This window comes from Meriones unguiculatus, chromosome 4, assembly GCF_030254825.1.
Source record: "Meriones unguiculatus strain TT.TT164.6M chromosome 4, Bangor_MerUng_6.1, whole genome shotgun sequence".
In the NCBI taxonomy this organism is placed as follows: Eukaryota; Metazoa; Chordata; class Mammalia; order Rodentia; family Muridae; genus Meriones; species Meriones unguiculatus.
This window is the reverse complement of record NC_083352.1, coordinates 13,775,109-13,802,352: the sequence shown is the minus strand read 5'-3', so window position 1 is coordinate 13,802,352 and position 27,244 is coordinate 13,775,109. Positions and strand designations below refer to the sequence as shown.

The following is a 27,244-nucleotide window of genomic DNA, read 5'->3' as shown; positions in this document are numbered from 1 at the left end:
CTCGTTTAGAAAGACAGATGGGATGTGCATTGAACGTATGACAGGAGTCTACTGAGCGCATCTGAAAGACTCTAACTAGCAGTGTTTTCAAAGCAAAGACTCATGACCAAACCTTTGGCAGAGTACAGGGAATCATAAGAAAGAAGGGGAGTTAGTCTGATGGGGAAAGGATAGGAGCTCCACAAGGACCAAATATATCTGGGCACAGGGTCTTTTCTGAGACTGACATTCAACCAAGGACCATGTATGGATATAACCTAGAACCTCCACTCAGATGTAGCCTGTGGTAGCTCAGTAACCAATTGGTTTCCCAAAGTGAGGGGAACAGGGACTATTTCTAACAGGAACTCGATGACTGACTCTTTGGTCTCCCCACCCCCGAAGGGAGGAGCAGTCCTGTTAGGCCACAGAGGAGGGCTTTGCAGCCAGTCCTGAAGATACCTGATAAAACAGGATCAGATGAATGGGGAGGAGGTCCCCCCATCAATGGACTTGGAAAGGGGCACGGTGGAGATGAGGGAGGGAGGGAGGGAGGGACTGGGAGGGAATGAGGGATCGGGACACGGCTGGGATACAGAGTTAATAAAATGTAACTGATAAAAAAAAATAAAATAATAAAAAAAAAGAAAAACAAACAAAAAAAAAAGAAAATGGCAGAGAAACACTTAAAGAAGTGCTCAATGTCCAAGGTCATCAGGAAGATGCAAATCAAAATGACCCTGAGATTTCCCATTACACCCTTAAGAATGGCTAAGATTAAAAACTCAAGTGACAACACATTCTGGAGAGGATGTGGAGAAAGGCAAACTCCTCCATTGCTGGTGGGAATGTAAACTGGTACAACCACTTTGGAAATCAGTCTGGTGCTTTCTCAGACAATTGGGAATGGAGCATCCTCAAGAACAGCTATACCACTCCTAGACATATATCAAAATATGCTCAAGTACACAATAATGACATTTGTTCAACCATGTTTGTAGCAGCTTTATTTGTAATAGCCAGAACCTGGAAACAACCCAGGTGCCCCTCAACAGAGGAATGGATACAGGAATTGTGGTACATTTACATAATGGACTACTACTCAGCAATTAAAAAAAAAAGGAAATCATGAAATTTGTAGACAAATGATGGGATCTAGAAAAGATCATCCTGAGGGAGGTATCTCAGAAGCAGAAAGACACACACAGTATATACTCACTGTGTATATATCCACTTATATATATAAGTGGTTACTAGACATGTAATATAGGATAAACCTACAAAAAGAGGTACACCTAAAAAAAGCTAAGCAATCAATCCTCTCTCAGAAAGACAAATGGAATGGACATTGGAAGAAGGAGAAAACAGGACAGGATTCTACCACAGCGTACGTCTGAAAGACTCCACCCAGTAGTGTATCAAAGCAGATGCTGAGACTTATAACCAAACTTTGCGCAGAATGCAGGGAATGTTATGAAAGAAGTGGGAGATAGCAAGACCTGGAGAGGACAGGATCTCCAGAAGAGGAACAATACCAAAATATCTTGGCACAGGAGTCTTTTCTGAGACTGAAACTCCAACAAGGACCATTCATGGATATAACCTAGAACCCCTGCTCAGATGTGGCCCATGGCAGCTCAGTATCCAACCGGGTTCCATAGTAAGGGGAACAGGGACTGTCTCTGCCATGAACTCAGTAGCTGACTCTTTGACCACTTCCCCCTGAGGGGGGAGCAGCCTTGCCAAGCCACAGAGGAGGACAATGCAGCCAGTCCTGATGAGACCTGATAAGCTAGGGTCAGATGGAAGGGGAGGAAGAGGACCTCCTCTATCAGTGGACTTGGAGAGGAGCTTGGGAGGAGATAAGGGAGGGAGGGTGGGATTGGGAGGGAATGAGGAACGGGGCTACAGCTGGGATACGAAGTGAATTAACTGTAATTAACATATAAAATTTTTTAATTTAATTTTAAAAAAAGAATGTTGAACACTTTAAAATTTACTTCTTAGGTATTTCTACTAGTTCTCTGAAGTTTGCTAAAACCTGTAAACCCATTTGGAATATAATTATCAGACTCTTCTCAGATCTATGCCCAACTTTCCTACCCAAGGTTATTATTTTTTTCCTTTAAAAAACAATCTGTCTATTGAGAACTTGGGTGTAACCCAGATCCAAACATTAGGTGGTGCTTGGGGTGTTTTGTGGAGAAATGAGGGGAAAGATAGAAGGTCCAGGAGGGAAAGAAAACTCCGAAAGAAGACCAACAGAATCAAATAACCTGTTCCCAGAGACCCAGACAAAGAGCATTCATGGATTGGACCTAGATCCAAAACACATATGTTACTGATGGACAGCTTGGTCATCACGTGGTTCCCCTAGCAACAAGGGAAGGGGGAGTCATATCTGACATGGACTCAGTAGCCTGCTTTTGGATCACTTTCCCCTAGCTGGGCTGCCTTTCCTGGCCTCAATAGAAGAGGATGTACTAAGTCCTGATACAACTTGAAGACCTGCGGTGGGCTTGTAAAGGGAGGGAGAGGGGCTTTCCCCTTTTCTGAGGAGAAGGGGAGGGGGAAAGAAAGAAAATTGTGGGAAGGTGGGACTAGGAAGGGAGGATGGAGGTGCCTGTGATCAGGATGTTAAATGAATAATGAATAAAGGAATAAATTTAACATAAAAATCTTTAAAAATCTATCTAGGAGCTTGAGAGATGGCTCAGAGGATAAGAGCACTGGCTGTTCTTCCAAGGTTCCTGAGTTCAATTCCCAGCAACCACATTGTGTCTCATAACCATCTAGAATGAGATCTGGAGTCCTCTTCTGGCATGCAAGCAGAACACTGTTTACATAATAAATAAAATAAATCTTTTTTAAAATCTATTTAGACCAATTCGTGCTGCCCATATGTTTTTATGGCCATCCTTAGGTTTTCCCTGGACTTGGTCAGTTTATCAGGGGATACACAAAGAAAGAATTGATCCCGCTTTCAACAGCTAATAAGTGCAATACCTCCATTGCAAGCCTTAAGAACTACAATTTTTGAATCAAAGATCTTTAAATATCCAAACTTCAAAATTTAAATGCATCCGATAGAGAGATTGGGAGTTTTATGAAACCATAAATACAGTTCCCAGAGAGATTAGAAACTTTATTTTCTTGATTCTTTCATAGAACACGATTACAGAATATCACATATTATATATGACTTAGTTTATCCAAATAGCCAATCCTTAAAAAAAAAGTTAGAAAAGAGAAAGAAAATAGACATCCATCTTTTTAGTCAGTTTCTGCCAACCTGAATAGCTTTTAGAAAATCTTTTTTGGTTTTGGTTTTTTGTTTATTTGGTGTTTAGTGTTTTTGAGGCAGGGTTTCTCTGTGTAGCTTTAGCTGTCTTGGACTCACTTTGTAGACCAGGCTGGCCCTAAAACTCACAGAGATCCACCTGTCTCTTGCCTTCCTGGGTGCTGGGATTACAGGTGTGTGCCACTGAGCCTGTATTCCAACATTCCAACTAATCTTATTAGTCAATATATATCATTACTTGTTTAAAAATTTCTAGAAGCCTGGTGATGAATAAAGTTAGCTAAGTCATAAGTGGGTAGACATATTTCTCTAAGTTAATTACTGTTAATCTAAGTAGAACTTTATAACCTTAAGAATTAATAAGTCTTCATTAGTCATATTCTATTTATTAGATGTTTGTTGTTTTTTTAAAATATAAAAATTTACTCTCAGTGTTTTAATATATTAAAATATGCCACATAACAGATCTGGTATGAAGAGTTTTATTGAACCGAGGTGAAGAGAGACAGAGAGAAAGAGAGAGATGAGGGAGGGGCTCACAGACAAAGGGAAGAGGAGAGAAACTAAAGCAGAGAGAGAGAGCATGTAGTGAAGGGTTGTTTCTTTAGATCTGGTGTGCAGCTAGAGCAAGTCTGAAACACACATGGTAGCAGCACGTGATGATGTCATGTTGCTAGGCAACCTAGGAGTGGGCTAGTGCATCAGCTTGTGAGCCAACATTCCTCCCTTTTCCTATAATTAAAAAAGTGCAGAGCTAGAGAGGGATGGTAAGGTGGGAATGAGGAAGTTGGACTGCTACTCAGGCAGGGCAAATTAAAGGATATAAATGTGGGTTCATTGGAAGCAGCGCTTGGACACCATGCACAGGAGTAAGAAACAGAGAAAAAAAGTAAGAGGACCAAAATGTCTGGATTATACAGGGAAGGGAAAGTCCCTGCCCTGGAAAGTTCAGGGTAGGGCCCAGGGCATGCCAGCTGATGCCCAGCAGCACGTAGGGACTGAGGAATCCTGGGAGAACCTGGAGCTCTTTATCCCAGGTCTGAAGCACACCATTCCAGCCTTTTCTTGATAGTAAATGGATAAGGGGCAAAGGAATCAAATTGTCACTGGCTACTTCTGGCTGACATGAGGACATTGAAGGGGGGAGCAAAAGGCTGAAATATTGACCAGATTAGGGATGAGCAGGCTCTCTTGTTGATGTCAGGATCTGTGAGAACATCTATGGCAAAGAGGGAAAGTGCAGGTCCAGCTTGACACAGTCTGCAAGGTTAGACTGGCACTGTCTTGGGTATAGAAAATCTGGAAGGATACTGGAATGTATATTCCAGAAGACAAAGTTAAATAGGTTTAGAGAAAATTCTTCTAAGTTGGTTTGGAGCAAAGGAGAGAAAACGCTTCAACATGGGGAACCCAGTTGGTGGCAGTAATTGAAGAAGGTCCTGTTTTGGATCTGTCATCTAAGAGATATTGAGGCTGATTTTGGTTGCAGAGACGTGTAAGCTTAGAAGCCCTTAAAGCAGGTGGAAGGCACAGGGATCTGAACTTCTCCAGAAGGCATCCCAGAGGGGAACCTGGAGGGATGGGCAAATGGACTTCCCATGGGGAGAATAGAAGTCAGTGACTTTTCAGAGGAGTCCCCAGAGCAAGGTCTGACTAGGGGAAATTGGGGCAAGCTGTCACAGCATGAGCACAGGTCAGAGACAGAACAAGGACATAGCCAGTCCTTGGATTACCTAGTGCTAGGATTTTCAGCAGTGTGTTAGAGGAGGAGGGATAGATGAAGTCATGCTGGTATAGAGAAAAGCTCACCCAAGGGAGAAGGTCCTAGATGTAGGGTTTGGATGTAGGTAGGTGAGAATGGTAGGAATCCTTTAAGTCAACCAGAAGGGAAGACTCACCAAAAAGGCAGAGTCTGGTGCAGGAATGTAGAAATCAGGTAGCCAGAAAGTTGGGAGAAGGGAGTCCCAAAGCCAGGGAAAGGGGGAGGAATCCCACACTCTAAAATAGGCAATGGGTGAGAAAGTTAGGTTGCTGATTGGCAGTACTTATCTGGAATCCATTTGACCTGAAACATGGATTCAGGTAGATTTCCAGAACCGTACAAGAATATCTTTTAAATTTACAGAAGAGATAAACTTTAGACATGTTAGCATCATCATTGTAATCTGTAGTAAAATATACATGTAGAAAAGGACAGAAGATATACACCTTTGTGTTAACAGCTTAAACACCCTTTAAGGTGGCTCTGGGAAGGCAGCAGCCTTCTGTGAAATAGAAGGGGCAGAAGCTCACTTGATCTTGACTTTTAGTATGATTACACACCATGGACGAAAGGCTTCTTCCCTCCCTCCCTCTATAAACATCCCTCTATCTGGATGTATATACATCCAACACAATGGCAAACATGTTAAGTACTTAAAAGACAAAGCAAAGAAAATTTAAAGGATTGAGCTTGGAACTGTGGTAGTGGTTCATGTAGTGGAATGTTTCTATCAGGATTTGAGTCATACATCAGAGTTTCAGGGATTAGTGTCAAAGCTTTGGACAGTCTTAATCCAAAGCCAACATAGCAGCAGGAAGAAATCTGAAGCATTTTTTTTTTTATTTTCCTATTTTGAATACCTTAACTTACCTTTTTAGACCCCCCCCCAACCATCATACCTGGCATTTGCCAATCTTAAAACACCATTTTAGACCCTCAAAACACTTTCTTAAAAGCTTTTCTTCATAACTTTCGTTTACTAACATTGAAACCTCTTCTTAGACCCTCAAACATTCATAACTTTCAGTTACCCACCTGAAAACATCTCCTTAGACCCTCAAATACTTCTTAGGAGCTTTCTCTCATAACTCTCATTTGCCAACCTTGAAACATCTTTTTAAGACCCTCAAATATTTTCTTGGATCCTCATAACTTAAACTTCTGTATCATTGTATTCAATTATTTTCTACGAGACATGGGTGAAATTTCAGGGAGCAGTGAATGTACATTTGGCGTAAGGAATAGTAAATATGAGACCTGTTTTGAGTCTGGTAACAAAGCAGACTGTATCTAGACCTGACAGTAACAGCTCTAGGAGTGAGGCTTAAGGCCTGGTCCCCTGCTTATGAAGGGGACTGAGAAGGCATCTGAAGCCTGTTTATCTTTAACATGAGGTCTGTGAGTAAGGCAAACCTGTTTGCCTTTTGAAATAAGAGATCTAGTATCTAGTAGTTTTAACTAGTTAATGAATTGATTAATAGAATAACGTGGTAGATTACCTTGGAGTAAGGACCTAATCGCCTGTTCTCTAACTATTAAACTACCATTAGCTTAGATGTCAACACCATCGGAGACCAGAGAAGGTTAAATCTAAATGATTTTTTGTATTCATCAAAATGACAGAGATGACTAGTCAGTCATAGTCCTTTACCTGGACAGTTGTCCCAGGTCCCCATGGCAACATGGGCAGACAGTCTGTACATCAAGCACTAAGACCTGGGCTTTTTCTGTAGAAGGAGAACATGCGAGAGAGTGGCCTCACCTCTTTTTCTGCAAGATGAGACAGTAGCTATCCAGGTGTCCAGTTTGTTGACAAGTTCAGGCTAAGCCCTAGCAAAGGGCAAGGCATTGGAGGGCAGTCTTGTTGCCCTAGTTAGCATACCACAATCCAGAGCTGAAGTAGTCTGTCATGTCCAAATCTTCTTGGAGACCTTGGGGAGCTACTGCTAGAATTTGGGACTCTCTGTCTGTCCCAATGCACTTAGACATGTCAAAATGCCATATTCAGCAAGTCTCTAATAGGTTTGAAGTCTAGCGTATTTGAGTTACGCAGGCTATGTCTGTATTTAGTCATCTGCTGTAAACTACACCTTGCAAACATTAAACAGAATGCTATGATCTGGAGTTATGTCCTATTCTGTAGGTGAGTGTTTGAGGACCATGTCTATCTCAAGTACATCTAAATATTAAATATAGCTTACACTGCAATCAATATAAGGTCTACAGCTTATCTTAATCATTAGAGACTAAGAGTTTAGGTTTCATCCTTAAGTTAGAGCCTCAGAAACATGAACATAGTCCATAGAGAAAGAGCATAACAGCTTTTTGTGTGAGTTAGTTTATAAAAAGTCCATAGCTTATGAAAGCCTAAGGCTATATTATACATTAATAACATTATCATATTCAGAAAACAACACATTTCCAAGGCAGTGATTTTTAACCTTTTTGAGAATGAAGATAGAGCATAATGACCAAATTTTAACATTGTAAACAAATGAGTATCTCTAAAATTAATAAACCCCAAATTAGAAGTATCTTTGGAATTATGTTATGTGGTTTAATTGTTGACTCTGTATTGTAAAAAAATTACTGGGTGAAAAAAAATTACTGGGTGAACAGTAACCTATTTCTAGAGTCAGCAAAACAGTAGAATAATATAAAACAATTTAAAAATAACATTTTAATTTATTATACCAAATCCGTTGGCTGGAAAGTCTTATGCTGAACCCAGAGCACAGGCAGCTGGTGGCAGGAAAAACAATATTCATTCACACGTCCAAGAGCTAGTAAACGCATAGGTGGTTAGACATACATTTTAAATTAGCTTGTTAATCTGAATAGACCTTTGTAACCTTGAAAGTTTACCATCATACTAAGAACATTTTGGACCAGGACACAACATACAGTATATTGGTTTTTTGTTGTTGTTGTTGTTGTTTTTTTAGCTTACAAATAATTAGGTTTATTTGTAGAATTTTTTTTTTCTATGCAGTTTATTCAGGAACCTTGAACAATCCTCGGACCCTGGGGAAAGCCAGCCCACAGCTTAAATAGCCTCTGGGTAGCCAACCCAGGCGTGCCACGTGGGTAATGCAGATAGGTCCACATACATGGAAGCAAGCCAGATCCTCAGCCTTAGCCAAATGTGGAATTGTTCATGACAGAGAGCACTCACCACCGGGAAGGTGGAAGGAGGAAACCAGCTCCATCTTTAAGGCATAGCATTCTGCAGCTCTCTACAGTTTCCCCTTTTTGTTTTAGATGCATCAGGCAAGAGTAGAGGTCTGATCTCTGATATTAGAAATAAATTGGGACTTTGTACCGATGTTCATTTAGGTGTCATCCACCCAAAGAGCATCAGACCCGTCAAAACCCATACCAAAATTTAAGATGAGATTTCTTAGTCTAAAAAGAAGATGAAATAATAAATAGAGAGTTAGTTGTAACTAAGAAGTTTTAAAATTGTTTTTATACCATGTGTTTAGACTTTTGGGAAAGGGAGCTACTTAATGAGGAGAGGGGAAGCACACAAGCTTTTGGAACCCTGCAGGGCTGCTGTAGGATGGGGGAGGGTGGGGAAAGCAGGGGGCAAGGAAAAGAGTGGATCTACAGGGAGAGGCAGAAAGGCAGGGAGACTCTCTAAGGAGAATTTAGGATGTCATTTACAGACAAATGTTTCACAAAGGTCTAGGAGCGGTCAGGCTCGCAGAGGGAGCAGGCGGGTATTTGTCCTTTCTAGCCCACTGGAGCAGGTGCTGCAGCGGGGTCTCTGCCTCCTCCAGCCTTGGTTCTCATCCAAGTCACCGGCATCGATGTTATCGTATGTTGACATATTCCACACACCACATCTGGTATAAAAGTTTGATTGTATGGAGGTGGGAAGAAACAAAGATAGATGGAGGTGGGGGGCTCCCTGACACAGGAAAGAGGAGAGAAACCGAGGTGGAGAGAGAGCACACAGTGACTGGTCAGTCTTCTATATCTGGTGTGCCGCTGAGAAGCACGTAGCACACACTTGGCGATGGCAGATGATGATGTCAGGTTGCTAGGCAACCTAGGAGCAGGCTAGTGCATTGGCTTGTGAACTAACACTCTGGACAAAAAATCATCATGTGATTTTCATCCTATTCCAAAATAGCTTGGAGGCCTAATGTTGCCTCCTTAGCTGGTTTATACAACAAGATCACCACAGAGTGAGATGCCCTGCTCTTCTTCCTACCCATTCTGTCCTGTACTAACTTTTTCTAATATTGGTAAAAGTTGTCTCCTTGCAGCCAACAGCAACCCAATGCTTAGAAGGCAGAGGCATTATCAAGACCTGTTTATTGAAATTCAATGCTATTTAAGTATATAGTAGCTCTCTGAGAAATTATATATATGAGACCTCTATCAACTCGAAGCCCAAAGTCAAAGTTCTTAATACAAAGCAAAGTCTTTGAGAGCGAGTTGAATCTACATGAAGGCAGAGCCGAAAGTCAAGAGAGGTATGTAACAAGATCATCAGTGCTCTGAACTTTCCTTACACTTTGTGCTTGAACCCTGGGATCATCCTTAAATTGCTAGTATTTGGAGCCAGTATTTTGTAAGTAAAAATGGAATTATTTATTCATTTGCAAAAAGTTTTCCTGAAGGTTTTGATATTTGATATCCAGATTATGAACTGAGCCTTGTAGCCAACATGGAAAGAATATGAACACACAGGGAGCCTAGGCAAGCAATTTATTGGAGACCAAGAAGAAACACAAGCGCAGTGGTCATCAGAGGTCTCCCTTGGGCCTCAGAGTACACAGTCATCTTGGTGTCTCTGCCTTAAGCTCAGCGGCAGCAGAACACATAGCTTTTGCCACCCCGGGTGCAGATCCCACTGATGCGTTCCAGGAATTTGCAGGCTCTTGGTCTACAGTGGCATGTCGTCCAGAGAGCTCTTGAGGCTGGAGACACACAAAGAGAAGCAGGCATTAAGTTTTGAGGGTGTATGGGACTGCCTATGATCCTATGAAGATGTGTGAGACAGCATGAGTGTGATGCCTTGGCCGCATTACAGCCATCAGCTCGGTCAACTCAACAAATAACATACTTAAGGAGTGCTGCTAAAGCACTTGAGACCCACGCTCGTGTGACTTTAATGTTGGTCTCCTTTTCTCCCACCATACATGTGAGTACACCCTTACACTGATTTCAAGTTCCTGCAGGCAAAGAAAACTTTCTCCTTGTACTTAAGACTACTTATTTTTTCTACAAGGATCTACTCAGTATTTTACTCCTTATTTTAGTAAAATTCACAAGTGAAATTTTGTAGCAAAAACCTTATGAAAAAGAAATTCAATTAAACTTACTTTACTCTTACTGTTTACTGCAATAAATAAAAAGTAAAAATAGAGTTATTAAGGGAGCCAGCCTAATCTTGGTGGGATTCCAGGGCACACCTGCAACCCTCTCTCAGGAGACTCCAAGCCTGCATCATACTGGGCACCACCACTCACCTGCATCCTGAAGAGAAAGCCCTGCTGGGCCTCCAAAGGAGATGGTCACATCCTGGTCCTCTACCCCTGGCTGCTCCTCAGTTTTAGTCTCCTCAGTTGGTTCTGGGAGAGGATCAGCCTGGGCCAGGAAGGCCAGCAGGACAACAGCAGAGAGAAGGACAAGTGTCTTCATGGCTGAGGGTCACTTGGAGTATTGGTGAGCAGTAGCTCAGTGTGTAGAGATGAGGAGGCAGCCTGCATATATAGGACTGTCACGAGAAGGTGTGGGGACAATCCCCACAGTTAGAGAAGTCTCTCATTGATGGGAACTGGGACAGACTGTTGTCCTCAGGATCCCTTTGATGTTCCTCTGTCCTCAAAGCTTCCCTCATGATGTTGGTCTGTGTGTTCAGAGACAGCCCTCCCTTCCCACTGATAATGATGAAGGGGCCTTGCTCTCTTCTCCTGTTTCCCATCTGCTTCAATATTTACCTTTCAGTGGTCGGGAAAGAAATGAGGCGGGTATTTCCTAATTTAATAAGCTCATGAGACAAGGGGTTTTGTGTTCTGAAGTTGGAGCCCTCTGTCCTCAGATAATGTACAACCTGGACTAGACTGAATGCCAGTGGATTGGACAGTCAGTTCTTTCTTTGGTTCGGGGTATGATCACCCTCATGAAGGAAGACTTTGTGAATCCCTTCCTCTGCGGCCATTATGAAGAGAGTAAGATGTCCTCATCATGCCTCTAGGGAATTGAGCTAAGAGTAGATGAGGGACAGAGTTGGTCAGAGTGAGGCTGGAGCAGGTTGTGTTGAAAAATCCAGAGTGACTGAACACATGTCAGGAATGCTGCCTCATCCTAGCTTCCTCTTCATACTTGGGAAACATCAAGTGATGTGCCATAACTCATGTACATGATCTTGTACTTTTTCTTTTGAGGCGATATGAGTTAAGGAACAATAAACAACCATATCAGGTTTTCTCTTACCTTAAATTATTCCTTATATATGCTATCTCTGAGTTTATTTCTAGAAGTTGAGATCCTCTTCCAATTGGGAGAATTTAGTTATTTTGAACTTTTCTAATAAGTAGGAAGACACCAATGTATATCATTAGAAGGATACATGCATAAATTACATACAACTGTACTATATAGCTGAAAAGCAATGGTAATTTTGAATACATTTCTGGAAGCAGAAATGCTGAGTGTGTTACTGCAGTACCCTACATGCAAAATCATCCATGCTCCACTATTTCCCTGCATAGCACACTTATGATTGATCATGATGCTGGCCTTCAGGAAGCAATTATGACAAGCAAACTCAATAGCTCAGCTGCTTTTCCAAGGCTGTATGCCACTCATTAGTGATTTTGTTGATCAGTGTGTTATGCCCTTTCTGCATCTATAGGCCTAACCAAGACTTGTCCAGCCTTTGTGGGAGCAGTCCTACAGTTGACAGTCCTACTTGACAGAATCTGAGTCTTTTGGATATATAAGAGGTGATACAAGCTGTTCATTCTGTGTACCAAGAAGAAAGAGAAATTAAATTACTGCTCACTTTGAAATTACATGACATTTACACATGATGCTGTGAGGCTTAGTCAAGAATCTTTGGAATGCAAGTGTCAGACTCTGCAATGAATCTATTTTAAATAAATCCCTGACTCCAGAAAGTAGCAATGGTAAAAATGAGCACAGATTCTAAGTGAAATGAGCACAGAAAAAAGGTGGGGGGGGGGGGGAATAGCTCAAATGATGGTGCTATCCCCACTACATACCTTTATTTTCTTACTTTTGCTTTAACGTACATTGCACACAGCCACAAAGGAATCTTTCATGGAACAGACAGGCTTCTCTAGTGTTCTGCAACAACCTCATTCAGAGAGAATGACAAGACAATTCAAGAAGGACTATCAGTGAATTCCTGTAGTGAGAACTAGAGTGAAAACAAAGAGAAAGACAATTCAAAGGATAAAATGTGAAGAAAAAAATTGTGCACAATGAAAGCCACTTGATAACTGAAATGAAACTGATGAGGAGCAAGAAGATGGGTTGATGGGAGAGATGCTAGCACCATGCCTGAAAGCTTGAGTTTCAATTTTCAGGATCCACATAGTGGAAGGAGCAAACAGACTGATGCTGGCAGTCCTCTGACCTCCACATGAATTCAGAGGCATGTGAGATCTCCCTACAAATGCAGTAAGTATGTGTATGTAAAACAAATTTGGAGAAGATTATAACTTTCATGAGACAGGCTCCCCCGGCTTAGTTACAGACAGCATGCTTCATGTCTCACAGAAAGCTCTCCTAGTTTAGCTGACCTAAAGAATCTCAAACACTTAATTTCATTTGGCCTTGGACAAAGGTTGAGGAACTGCCAGTTGGTGGCCTAACTGAGAGTCATTGTGGTTTGTGATGCTCAGAAGACATGTTCCTATTGAAATCACATCTTCTCCAGCAACATGGCTTGGTCAACATGTCCCACCAACAGAGCCAGATGCCATCACTCATCAAGACAATGAACCTCTGAAGAAATTTCAAGGAGAAACTGATGGTTGCATAGTGGATAAAAAGAAAAAAGAAAAACCACTCTCTACATGGACAAGATCTTAAAAAAATATCCCACTGATCATCGAAATTTCCAATGGACCACACACATTTCCTGGCTCATACCAGGGAACTCTGTGGCAGGCCCATGCTATGGCTTCTGACTGTCACTCTGAACTCCCTGTAGAGAGCAAGCAAATGTGTGTAAACCAGGGCAGGTATCAGAAGCCTTGTGTTGACTTCATAATTAAAATTTCACTAGGCTTCATTGGTTCCTAAGCCCAAGCATGAAGATATTCCTCAGCCTAGTCTGAATCACAACTCACTTTCCATCGACACTCCTAACATCATAGTCTTCTGGTCAGAGACATCTGCACATTATTCTCTTTTTCTTCTTCCTGCCATCAACATTCATCACTTCTCAGCTTATCCAGGTCTCACTCATCCTCAGGTGAGACTTGATGCCTCACTCCTCTGAACTTGTACATATCCTCTTTTACTCTTAACTTGGAGAACTGCTTATTTCATGTAATCACTCCTTAACAATAATATTATTAATGCCATAAAGTCCTTGAGGTGTTTAAAAGTAGAAAATATGATTCCCCATCGTTAGTTTAACAAAATGAGTCATTAACTATTGGATAAAACATTTAAATGCTGTTGAACTCAACAGCTTCTTATGTATAGAGAGAATGCTTAATTTTCATTTACTGTAGAGTTTGGACAGCTTTGTGTGACTTCACAGAAATTGTGATAATTTGAAACTTACGGTAAGCCAGGTAACATTCTCAAAGTATATAATATATGCAGTGTATTCATATTAGCTTATATTTACTGATTGCTAAGGTCTTTTTATCAATTCTGATAAGAGGTTTACACAGCAACCCAATAAAGCAGCTGCTTTTATTGGCCGATATTTGTGGGTTTGTAAAGGAACTTTGAAGAGGTTAATTGCCTCATAGAGGTTAATTGCCTTCCTCAGAGACACTAAAGGTTAGGCAAGAGGGCTGTGGCTAAATCCCTTGGAGTTCACCACTACCCTATAGTCCACCTTGACTTCTGCATTTTAGAGTGCTAACTCCTTTATTGGGAGAATTGATTTATCGCTTAGAACCTGATAGTAGATGAAGGTTGAAAGGCATCTGATAACAGATGGTCTTTCCACAGCTCTCTCCTTGGCCTCTACCTCTTCTAATTCCCTCCTCTGGGATTTGATGGGAAACCACCAGGAAATAACATATTCTCTCCAGAAGTAACTGAAGGAAACGTTTTGCCAGTTATCACAAGTCATAATTCACAGGTATGATCATTGCTAAAGATACAGAGTTGATTATTGAGAGTATCTGTGAGTCCTGTTGAGTTTTGCATGCTTTCTTGCAGCACAAAACAAGTGCAGGGGTGATCAGCCCACCCATCTTAGAGTCCAGGATGTAGTACAGGAGAACACAAGAAGAAACAACCCCTTAAGGCCACACGGCCTGTCTCACCGGTCAGACTCAGGTGCCTGTGAGGAGAGAAGAGTTCACAAGTCGGTCAGGAAGGGGTTCTGAGGATTCAGACGCCATGTGTGCTTAGCTTCCATTCTATGGAGGCAACGTATGATTATGGGATGGTTCTTGGACCCGATTTAGTACAAGGAGAAACAGAAGTGAACTTCATTTCCCCAACAACTGCCTCTAACCTGCCAGCGCCATCCACAGCCCTATTTCCTGACTGCTTGTTGGACATTCACACGTGATATTGTATGTTGGAACATTAAAGATCCTAATCACCCTCCATAAGAAGGTGGAACTTCCTCAGTTGTGGCAGTGCATAAGAAGGACAGCTCTGTCTCAAACACAGGATGTGGCAGGAGTTTTGTTAATGCCACTAAGTCACGAAAGGACACAAATTAGAGTTTTTACAAATTTATGTTGAAAGAAAAAAACACTCAGAAATATTATTTGAAAAAATTTAAATACCAGGTTGTTTGACGCAGAAAAAAAAAAAGGAGAAAGAAAAGCAACAATGTTTAAGGAGATTTGTAATAAATGGTACCAAGAGAACACTTCCAGAATTTATGAACAGCATCTAAAGATTAATTAGAGAAAACGTGGGGCTGGATGGATAGCTTAATGGTTAGGAACACCTGGCACTCTTGTAGAGGACCCAAGTTTGGTTCCAGCACCCACAGCATCTGATAGCATCCTGTAGTTCAAGTCCTACGGGATTTGGCTCCTATTCTGGTCTTCACAGGCAACAGGATCTCACATATACTATATGTCCAGGCAAATCACTTATACTAATAAAATAAAAACAAGCCCATCTTTTTCTTAATTTTTCTTCAAAGAAAAAAAATAAACTAAATATGCTAACCACTCCCTCAAGTGAGCATTTGACCAAATACAAGTGCACACCCTGTTTAGGCATGTGCACTTCTGCCATCATTTCAGGAGGAAAATGTAAGCTAGTATGATACTGAAATGTCAATCTTTACTGATCAGATTGGAGCTAGAATCTATGGGGAAAGCAGCACAGACAGTACCAGACTGCACAGAGATGGTGAAACTCCAGCAGACTGAAAACTCCCAAAATAAAGGTCTGCTTTCCCCTACAGGCTCAACAATCCCAGAAGTATGTATGAGACCATACGTGACTTCACAGACAAAGGACTCTGGTCTCTACCTTCTGTGGTGTCCACATGAGCAGAAGTCATTCCTCGAGTGAGATAACGGATGCTACCAGAGTTTGGAAAGAAACAAAGGAGAGAACACAAAACAATAGAAAATGAATGCATTGGTACCAATCAAAACTTGATTGCCGTACTTTAAAAGGGCAAAGGCATTCTTCTTCTCTTTGTTTCTTTGTTTGTTTGAGACAGAGTTTCCCTGTGTAGCCTTGGCTGTCCCATACTCTTGCTTTGTAGACCAGGCTGGCCTTGAACTCAGAGATATCCTCCTACCTGTGCCTACCTGAGTGCTGAGATTACAGGCATGTGCCACCTCCCAAAAGGCATTCTCCTTAAAGGATACATTTTGCTGGTTCAGGATACTATGGGACTTCAATGACCAGTTGATCAGTTCTGCGCTGAACACTGGCAGGAAGGATGGAAAGTGAAAACACAATAATAGAAATCATTCAAATGAGTGTGGTGGTCTTTTGAGTATACAAATTTTAGTAAGTGCTACTGAGGCTAAGTCTGTGAGGGTCAGGGAGACAGTTACGTTTCTAGAAAGCTGTGCTTTTTGTAAACTCAGAAATCTAAGCCTAAAAGTATTCAAAAGGTCAAGAGGTCATGTTCCATTAGGTAATACATACTTACGTGTATATATATGTATATATATGTTTAAATATGTGTATGTAAAATAGTATTCTTACTGCTTTGCTAGCTATTGCACACAGCTGTAAATAAAAACATTTTAACAACTGAACAGTATTTATCAACATATAAATATGGGCTAGCACTTAAAACACTGGGATTCCATGTGCTGATTGAAAATGGAGTGTTCTGTATCTTTTGGTTTATACATAGTGAGGGAAAAGGCATTAAATAAGTATAGAACAGTGTTCATACATGAACACATGGCACTTTCTGGGATTGGAAAGAAGCATAACAGCCTCTCTACACTCTCGAAGTTTCTTGTAGGTAAGTTCACATTTTCTGAGAGTAAAACAATCACAGAATCTCAGACATGCAGAACAGTGCATCACTTGAGGGTTCCCAGGTGTGAAGAGGCAGCTAGGATGCACTCATGACGTGTTCAGTCACTCTGGCTTCTTCAACACAACCCGCTCCAGCCTCACTCTGACCAACTCTGTCCCTCATCTCCTCTCAAGCTCAATTCTCTAGAGGCATGATGAGGACATCTTACTCTCTTCATAATGGCCCCAAAGGAAATGACTCAAAAAGTCTTCCTTCATGAAGGTGATCATGCCCCAACCACACAAAGAACTGACTGTCCAATCCCCTGCATTCAGTCTAGTCCAGGTTGTACACTATCTGAGGACAGAGGGCTCCAACTTCAGAACACAAAACCCCTTGTCTCATGAGCTTGTTAAATTAGGAAATACCTGCCTCTTTTCTTTCCCAACCACTGAAAGGTAAATATTGAAGCAGATGGGAAACAGGAGAAGACAGCAAGGCCCCTTCATCATTATCAGTGGGAAGGGAGGGCTGTCTCTGAACACACAGACCAACATCATGATGGAAGCTCTGAGGACAGAGGAACATCAAAGGGATCCTGAGGACAACAGTCTGTCCCACTTCCCATCAATGAGAGACTTCTCTAACTGTGGGGATTGTCCCCACACCTTCTCATGACAGTCCTATAAATGCATGCTGCCTCCTCATCTCTACACACTGAGCTCCTGCTCACCAATCCTCCAGGTGACCCTCAGCCATGAAGATACTTGTCCTTCTCTCTGCTGTTGTCCTGCTGGTCTTCCTGGCCCAGGCTGATCCTCTCCCAGAACCAACTGAGGAGACTAAAACTGAGGAGCAGCCAGGGGTAGAGGACCAGGATGTGACCATCTCCTTTGGAGGCCCAGCAGGGCTTTCTCTTCAGGATGCAGGTGAGTGGTGGTGCCCAGTATGATGCAGGCTTGGAGTCTCCTGAGAGAGGGTTGCAGGTGTGCCCTGGAATCCCATCAAGATTAGGCTGGCTCCCTTAATAACACTATTTTTACTTTTTATTTATTGCAGTAAACAGTAAGAGTAAAGTAAGTTTAATTGAATTTCTTTTTCATAAGGTTTTTGCTACAAAATTTCACTTGTGAATTTTACTATAAGGAGTAAATAAGGAGTAAAATACTGAGTAGATCCTTGTAGAAAAAATAAGTAGTCTTAAGTACAAGGAGAAAGTTTTCTTTGCCTGCAGGAACTTGAAATCAGTGTAAGGGTGCACTCCCATGTATGTATGTGAGAAAAGGAGACCAACATTAAAGTCACACCAGCGTAGGTCTCAAGTGCTTTAGCAACACTCCTTAAGTATGTTATTTGTTGAGTTGACTGAGCTGCTGGCTGTAATGTGGCCAAGGCAGCACACTCATGCTGTCTCACACATCTTCATAGGATCATAGGCAGTCCCATTCACCCTCAAAACTTAATGTCTGCTTCTCTTTGTGTGTCTCCAGCCTCAAGAGATCGCTGGAGGACGTGCCACTGTAGACCAAGAGCCTGCAAATTCCTGGAACGCATCAGTGGGATCTGCACCTGGGTTGGCAAAAGCTATGTGTTCTGCTGCCGCTGAGCTTAAGGCAGAGACACCAAGATGACTGTGTACTCTGAGGCCCAAGGGAGACCTCTGATGACCACTGTGCTTGTGTTTCTTCTTTGTCTCCAATAAATTGCTTGCCTAGGCTCCCTGTGTGTTCATATTCTTTCCATGTTGGCTATAAGGCTCAGTCCAGAATCTGGATATCAAGTATCAGAACCTTCAGGAAAACTTTTTGCAAATGAATAAATAATTCCGTTTTTACTTACAAAATTCTGGCTCCAAATACTAGCAATTTAAGGATGATCCCAGGGTTCAAGCACAAAGTGTAAGGAAAGTTCAGAGCGCTGATGATCTTGTTACATACCTCTCTTGACTTTTGGCTCTGCCTTCATGTAGATTCAACTCACTCTCAAAGATTTTGTTTGCATATTAAGAACTATGACTTTGGGCTTCTGGTTCATAGAAGTCTCATATTTTTAATTTTTCAGAGAGGTACTGTATCCTTAAATAGCATTGACGTTTCAATAAACAAGTCTGGATAATGTCTCTGCCCTCTAAGCATTGGGTTGCTATTGGCTGCAAGGAGATAACTTTTATCAATATTAGAAAAAGTTAGTACAGGACAGAATGGGTAGGAAGAAGAGCAGGGCATCTCAGTCTGTGGTGTCATGTTATCTGCAGCACCTGCACTTGTGTATGACCAAATGCACGTTCTATACTGTTCTTCACATACAGAATGTGCACGTGTTTTGTGACTCGAGTGTACTCTGTGATGTACACTCAAGTGACTTACCTTATAGCTGGGCTGAGCTTACTGCAGCTGGGAAATGACATTCACGATAAAGAAATCAGCAGACAGGTCTCCTTGTGGCCTGGAGTCTCCAGTGATGCCACAGGGTGCTAAGACTCCTAAACGTTGAGGGAGAAACCCGGTCTGAGGAAAGGACCACAGTGCTGGTGGCCTCTTAGACTGGAGACTCTAGCAGCATGGATTCACAGCAGAGAAGGTCGGGGGCATTCAGTAGGGATGTCATGCTGGGGACTAGAATACCCCATCACTCCTTGAGGAAGAAAGGATGCTAGAAGTATCTCACTTGGTGTGTTGGATGTGACAGACACCAGCTCCACTGACTCAATCAGTAGAGAAAGCCTAACTCCAGCCTGTAAACTCCCTTATCCTCAAATATTGCTTTAAGGCATCTCTGTCTTAAATAAGCCATCTGTGACCTGAGCAAAATAAATTTAATGGTTCAATCAAATGTGGGATTACCCTATTGAAGTGTGATTGCCAAGGACATGGGTTCTTTGTTTCAGGGGCAGTTAGGGTAACTCCAGTAAATGTCAATCAGCAAGCCCGTGACACAGTCACACTGATCAACCTCCCCACTAATGTCCTCCAGAGCCTCTCCACTAAGCTCACAGGGCTAAAGGCCTCTCTTATGTCTGTCTCCAGAGAGTATGTTCCAACACATCTCCCTATTGCAAATTCTTGAGCCTGGATGCAATCATCTCTTGTATTCTTCCTTCCCGCTTTTGAAGTTTATGGTGAAATTTTCTTGTAAGACGCCAAGAGTTCATTGTTTTTAAACTGACCTATCATAATGGTGAAAATTTTCAGGTGCACAATGGTAAAGGCTAATACGTGTGTGTGCACATTGTGAAATGATTAAATTGGGGAATCAGCCTATCTGTTGCCTTGAATATTTATAGTTTATGATGAAACACTGCAATTCCACTGTCCTAGCTGTTTTGAAATTCATAATCCATTATTATTTACAGCCATCTTATTGTGCAATAGTTCACCAGGACTCATTGCTCCTATGTAAATGTAACACTACTTACTGACCAACCTTGGTCAGCATGCCCTTGACCTTGCCAGTCTCCAGGAGCAAGTACTGGAGTACTTGCTCACCTTCCGTTACATTGCTTTTTATCTTGGATATGTTGGATATGTGAGAACAAGGAGAACTCTCCTTGTGAGTCTGGATATTACTCAGTAAGTGTCTTCCAGGATCATCTCAGTTATTGCAAAGTCCATCTTTTTATGTTTGAATAGCATCCCACTGAACACACACACACACACACACACACACACACACACACACTGTTTATGCACACCACATTCTCTTTATCCCTCATCCGCTGAGGGACATGGCGGTTGATGCCATCTCTTGGTAAGAATGTGCAGTGTACAGAGCTACATTACACAAAGGTATCTCTCCAGCACAGAGAATTCATTTGCATTTCAAAGCTTGCTTTTCCGAACCCTTTCGACAACCAAAAACAAAAGATAAGGGATTAAGAAAACATATATATATATTTTTCCTGTGCTTTTGCATCTTTCCCTTGCCACAGGTCATTTCAGAAACGTGCAGGTTGGAGGAAAGGATTCTCTGGTCTCATGTGGTCCAGATGTCACCTTCCCAACCTCTTAATACTTTGAACCCCTAGGTGACGGTGACCCCCTCCCCACTCACTAGCCCTCCAGCCAATGACCACATGCCCACACACTTGCCCTTGCCTAGATTCACCCTCGTTTGAGTGTCAGCCTAAAACTCCTGGTTTGTGACCTGTGCCACTGCCTGTTGGCCCTGTGGCATGGGCAACCCTGGTTTGTTGATAATTACCCTAAATAAAGCTGTGCTTCAGGGTCACCTGGGAACTCTGATGCCCAGGCTGGACCCAGAACATTTGTAGCCAGCTCTTTTGTGTCAGATGCCCTGCATTAGGACTGATTCTTCCCCGTGTGTCTTAATTGGAGTCTTGGATTCAAGGTCCAGGAACCACCTCAGGTCCAGAATTTTCACTCAGATTCTTGAGAACTGTAAGAAGGAATAGTGACTAGAGAAACTGCTTGGTTCAAGAAATAAGAGTGTTACCCTTAGCCTTTCTTTCTCTTTCCTTCTCTGGTGGCAGAGGGAATGAAGGGCAGATCTATGGAGCTTTTGTAGTTCAAATCCTAGGGGGAAAACATTTGCTAGTTTTTTTCATGTTCTAGCAGTCACTGAGGCCATACCTTTCCCCTCCCCCCCACATTATATCTCTCCCCAAGGAGAGAGACCTGAATCACACTTGGGTTGCGCTCTAATCCTGCATCCCCACTGCAGAAATTTAGAAGAAAAATGGTTAAGCAGTTGTTTATCAAAACATCTGGAAGAGTACAGGAGACTTTATGCCACTTACCTATGATGTGTTCTGGGTTATTCTTCAGAAATTAAGTGAAAAGATGAAGCCCCACATCAGCAATACATTGACAAAGCAAGAGCTAGCTCGTGTGCAAAACAATCCACACAAGCTACTCATTCTCTTACTATTTATAGGTGCATGAGCACACTCTGCTCTGCTTCTGCTGTGGAAGGAAGCATTACAACGAGAAATTGATCTCAAACAACACACACATGCTGTAACTCATATTTACCACTTAGACGTTGGTCAGTGCCATGGGTAGAAGAATCTGGAGAGTTTACTGCAGGAGAGCTCTCCAGCATGTGGAGAAAGAGCTCAGCGGGTTGTGAGCTGAGACCAGAAATGCAGAATACAGCCATCCATCCTGGGCCAGGAGGGCGATCCATCAAACAGTTGTCCCTGTCTGAAGATGAGTGGGTTTTGATGACAAATATTTGTAAACATTATAAATCAAAATGAAAATGTTTTTCCTATGAAAACTTGGCTATACATATTTCTGGTCTTCCACTCTAAGAGACCTCAATTCTTCCCCTGTGGTCTCCCCTACAAGGCTTGGGGTTGCTCAAGGGATGGCAGATGGGTTCTAATGTGAGCATCTGCCTTGGACCACTTTGACAAGTATCAGGTCACATGATGATTGTATTATATACAGCAGATGGTACCAACTTCCTGCCGTTCTGGAGGAGATGAAGTCTAAGGTGAAAGTCAAAACTTTTACTCGGTTATTTCCTGGTCTATAAATGATACTTTCAGGGAATGGTCCCCCCTGGAAAAAGGGACAAGGCTGTTCCCTGAGCCGATTTTGTAAGAGAACTACCCCATCATGGTGGTTCTTCCCTTTCTCCACAATTCCCTGGCAGAATACCACACTTATGAATGTCACAGTTTTTGGAAACAAAATTTTTACACATTATAGTAAGACTGAAGTATGCAGACCACAGCATCACCCAGCAAGGAGAAAGAGAAAATATTAATATTTCTAGTCACAGAGACAATACAGCATGGTGGTATGTGTGAGATTCTTCTACTGGTCAAGAAACTACCAAGTATATGTTCAAGAGGAGTGGGAACAAGCCTGCATTCTAAAAGCCAGTGTCAAAGGATTTGAGGCCATCACAAAGCACCATTTTCCCTCTTAGGGGCTGTATGACAGGAAGCTAGTCCATCTCCAGAATGCAATGTCCATTCTGGTCATGGTGGGTCTAACATGGTCCTTCTACATGGCCAGTATTGGTTCAGGCACAATGCCTCTGAGAGCACATATGCTTGGTAAGACCAGCCAGTGCCAATTGCTCTGCCATCTGTCCAGCCTGTGGGAGGGACATCCAGAAGGCGTTGTGCCTCAAAGAACAATGTCATGAGTGTTTTGCCCGTGTGGCTCTAGATAACTGTTTAACCTTATTCAGTGGCCAAGAAAGGTTGCATCTCGCCCCTCCAGAGATTGTCTTGATGTATATACACTGTGATCACATGAGAGAGTCCAATCGAACCTGCACAGGCACACAGCAGAACTAAAGCACAGTTTCACATTAGTGCAATGTCCTACTCCACTGGTGCCTTAACTAGTCCTAATGGTTGTGACCTCGGTCCTGGGGATGCTTGCTGAGAAGTAGCTTTCAAATCCTTCTGTACCTGTTCACTGAATATTTATTCTAGTCATTTTCACAAAGCATAAGCCATGATTTGTAAGCCACACATTTCGTGTGTGCACTTTCATACCTTCTGGCATAAGCCTCAGCTACTAGGTCATGCGGCACCGGCTCCACTGTGTTGGCAGTAATGGACAAATAAATGCTGTCTAGCCCTGGACAAGGTAGATAAGAAGTCCTTCTGGGAAGCCCTGCTTTGACCTCAGCTTTTCCAAATTGCCTAACCATCTTTGCACCACAGGTGTTTGGGTATCCAATAGAAATTAACCACAAAAATGTTAGGACATCAGAAGTGACCATTAAATAGGGGAAGTCTGTTCCAAGATGTTTCAGCTGCTGTTGTATTCCAAGATCTAGACAGAGCAGCGCTGTCTCTCCTGCTTCTCTCTCCCCGCAGAGCCCAAGGATCTGTAGGTAATGAAAGTCCCTTAACTTTCAAAGTATGGGTGTGTCCCTGAGGCCTAGCTGCATCTGACTTCCTAAAGGCAAGGCTGCTCTGGAAGAGCCTGCATCATCAGACATGCTTCTCAGGCTCTTCTGTGTGGGCCTCGGGGAGCTGATAAGGACAATAGTTACTAGTAAAGGAGAAACTCACAAAACTTTTTTTTTTTTAAACAGATGTCTTACCTGTCAGTCCAGTAGGGACAATAATATAATCTTTAAAATGTCTTTCTATTTTAAGAAATAGCTCTTGGTATGGTTTGATTTTGGCTATTGAGTTGCACATACTGCTTATATCCTTTGGATATTAGTTTCTTATCAGATGTATGCTTTTCCAACCTTTCCCACCATGTTCTAGCTTGCCATTTCTGATGTTTAGTTCCTGTCTTGTGTAGGAGCTGTAAAGTTCCATACAACCTACTTGCCCACCTTTGCTTTGTTCCCAGCACCTTTGGTGCCATGTGAGAAATCACTGACCAGACCCAGATCTGAATTTTCTTCTAGTAGTTTTATGTTTTTAAGTCTTATGCCCAGGTCTTTAATCCATTTTATTTGAGATAAAGATTCAATTATGCATCAAGTCATTGGGTTGTACGCTTTAATACTTACTGGCTTAATTGCCAAACATACTTGCATAGAAGTAGGAAGGATAAACCCTCTTCTTTCTTAGATCAGTGCTGTACCTAGAGTCACAGCTCATTTCATCCACAGTTTGGTAATGTGGTCATCACATGTGATGCAATGCAACCAACCCTAGTAAGCTAGGCTCTCTACATCATCAGGATCCAGTTCTGACCCCAGAGTGAACAACTTCAGATGGCATTCATCTTCAGAGATTGAGAGGCATTGCTTCCTTGGGCTTAACGCATGAAAGTGCTTCTTCTTCTTCTTCTTCTTCTTCTTCTTCTTCTAACATTAAAAAGTAAAGACTCATTCAAGTGGTAAGTACAAAATCCAAGTGGTGACAGGAAACAATAGCAGAGCCCTCCTCATCCTCACCACCTTAAACTAAAGACAGTCACTACCCACACAGACTGAGGCATGTCATGAGGGAAGCTGTGAGAACAAGACTATCAAGAAGACTCTGAGGACAAATCCCCCTTCTTATCAGTGTAGACTCTTTCTAACTTAGGAGCCTGTGTCAGATCTTTCTCGTCACATACACCCCGAACACTTAGTTCCTGATTTCTTTTTTCATCATCTGGAAACCCACGGCCATGAGGACACTCTGTCTACTCACCACTCTTTTCCTGCTGGCCCTCCAGACCCGGGCAGAACCTGTCCACAGAATAGCTGATGAGGCTCCAGTCCAAGACTGGCTGGGAGAGGAGGACCAGGATATGTCCATATCCTTTGCAGGGGATAAAAGCACTTCTCTTCAAGATGAAGGTGGGAAACAACATTATGCTGGGGATAGGGAGTAGAGAGAAAGGTGGAGACGGCTCTGAAACGGAGTCACCTGGATGACTTTATTACGTCTCTATTTTTCTCATTGAACAGCAAGAGTCAAATAAATAAATTTCTTTCTGCAAAGATTTTTTTGTGTGTGTTCCAAGATATGTTCATGATCATAACAGGGTTTAATATATAAAGAGACTTAGGAACTAGTTTTTTTTTTTTTTCCCCTAGATCTAAATAGCTAGACTTTGTCAAAGGGAGAACATTTTATTGTGTCTATTATATTTTAGACACTGGAGATGTGTGTTTAAAATGTGTGATAGCAGGAGCTTTGTGCTTACTATGTATGTTTATTCACACTGATTGTGGCTGCTCACGCTGCTGCCGGGAATGATGAATGTGGGGAACCCACTTCACTCAGTGTATATCCTGCCCAGGATCTCTTCCATTCCACTGACCCAGGCTCTGAGTGTCTCATGCGATCTCTCTAACCCCAGATGTGAAGCCAGGCTTGACCTGCTACTGTAGAAGAAGAGGCTGTGGTTTCCTCGAACGCCTCTATGGGGCCTGCAGTTACAGAGCTACGTCTTCTCATTCTGCTGCCATTGAGCACTGAGAACAAGAACAGTTTGCCCTGTGACTTGAAATCTTGAAGGATACTGTATTTGTGCCATGCTGTGTCCTCAAGCTTCTTCCTCAGTTATACCTAAATAAATCTTCATAGCAAGTTCTCTATGGATGTGCCTGATTGTTATCTCCAAGCAAGGCTCTGAGAACCAGGTTCCAGTATACTATAATGAAATTCTTGGTTCCGGCTTGTAGGAATATCAAGGCTAGCACACAGGCTTCTGATAAATAATAATAAGAAAGGTCAATGCTGTTGTAATCATTCTAATCCTGCAGTTTATCGCTCTGCCTCATTTAGATTAGAACAACTCTCAAAGCCATTGGCAATGTGGGAGGTAAACACTCACACACACACACACACACACACACACACACACACACCAAAAACATGATGATTATCTTCAATTTTCCATTGTCACAGTGACCTAACTTCTCAAAGAAACCGACATCCTTAATCTAAATGTTAGGGTTTGATTGAACAGGCCAAGATCATAAAGCCCTAAGTGTGTGTCAGCGCCACAGACAAAATTTTAAATAGCATTATAGCAAAGGCAGAAACGTGAAGCAAAGCAGGAAGTCCCGCCCAGATATACTCATTCCCGGAAGTGTCTGTGCACATCTGGGGAAACTGGCTTTTTAAGAACACACACAAACAAAATCCACGTGTCTTTGTCTGTGCGTCTCAGTTTGTGCCGAGCTGTAACGTGACTGATCACCTGAAACACAAGAAGTGTCTCGACCCACACAGAGGTACAGCGGCAGGAGGGACCAGGTGGCAGAGAACCGGATCCTCAGCCACCACACCCGCTCACGCCACCTGCACAGGTGCGTGGATCCCGGGCCGCGCGTGGTGCACTGCAGAGGGCGTTGGAGGCCTCGAGCCCCCAATTCTTAACCACCACCCGCCAAATTCAACAGGCATATTTAGACATGGGTATACCCGAGGCTGCTCCAAAACTTATTCTCCCCCTCCCTATTTAAGCCACTCTAAGGTACTGGTTTAACTCCGGTAAAATAAAAAGTCATCCCTACGCCTTCCAAATTTCAAAGCGCCAACAGGAGTTACAGTTGCTTTCGTGAACTCACACCCTCACTTGGTGCTGGGAAGATCTGTGAACTCATAGATTGCAGAGTCTCCTTCGTTTTCTTTGGAATGCTTGCTTTTGAAGCTAACGTGGTAGCGTTTAGAGTTCAGAAGGCTACAGGTGGATGCGCAACCATCGCTGCGCAAGAGCCCTCCTCCGAAGACTCTCAGGGAAAAGAGGAACCTTTGGGACCTCTGCGCCACCTGCCGGCCAGTGCCATCTGTCAGCTTCTCTGTGGGAGCTGGTCCCCTTTTAATGGAATAGTGTGGACATTTGGTCAGCGTCTCACACAGAAAGACATTTCAGTATGGAAGTACACCAGGGCAGCTGGGAAGAATAGACAAACAGAGCTGGGTCTCAACAGGCTGCATTTCAGCGCACGCTCCTAGATACGAGGGCTACTGAACTGGCTTAGCTGTGGGTGTAGGTATGGGGTGAAGAGATAAGGGCAGATCAGACTGTCATCCTGGAGACCTTCTCCTGGGCTGCAGGGCTGCAGGCGCCTGGTAATTAGGGAGGGGGAGTGATGTTTACGTTGTTTGTATTTGGTCACTATGAGGTGGATCACAGAAAGACGAGTCCGTTGAATTAGGCCTAGAGTTTAGTGTTTA

The 27,244-nt window shown here is 42.6% G+C and overlaps 3 protein-coding genes across 3 annotated transcripts; 2 read left to right on the top strand and 1 right to left on the bottom strand.

The window, feature by feature from the left end:
* Positions 1-9,746: 9,746 nt before the first annotated feature.
* On the bottom strand, positions 9,747-10,754 carry LOC132653465 (alpha-defensin 24-like). Its single transcript, XM_060381260.1, has 2 exons — positions 10,526-10,754; positions 9,747-9,973 (listed from the first exon to the last, which is right to left on the bottom strand). The coding sequence occupies exons 1-2, from the start codon at positions 10,695-10,697 to the stop codon at positions 9,858-9,860; spliced, it is 288 nt and encodes a 95-aa protein (XP_060237243.1). The 5' UTR covers positions 10,698-10,754; the 3' UTR covers positions 9,747-9,857.
* A 6,621-nt stretch (positions 10,755-17,375) lies between these two features.
* On the top strand, positions 17,376-18,391 carry LOC132653464 (alpha-defensin 24-like). Its single transcript, XM_060381259.1, has 2 exons — positions 17,376-17,603; positions 18,165-18,391. The coding sequence occupies exons 1-2, from the start codon at positions 17,432-17,434 to the stop codon at positions 18,278-18,280; spliced, it is 288 nt and encodes a 95-aa protein (XP_060237242.1). The 5' UTR covers positions 17,376-17,431; the 3' UTR covers positions 18,281-18,391.
* Positions 18,392-24,740: 6,349 nt separating this feature from the next.
* On the top strand, positions 24,741-25,537 carry LOC110541339 (neutrophil antibiotic peptide NP-1-like). Its single transcript, XM_021628106.1, has 2 exons — positions 24,741-24,912; positions 25,419-25,537. The coding sequence occupies exons 1-2, from the start codon at positions 24,741-24,743 to the stop codon at positions 25,535-25,537; spliced, it is 291 nt and encodes a 96-aa protein (XP_021483781.1).
* Positions 25,538-27,244: the final 1,707 nt, after the last annotated feature.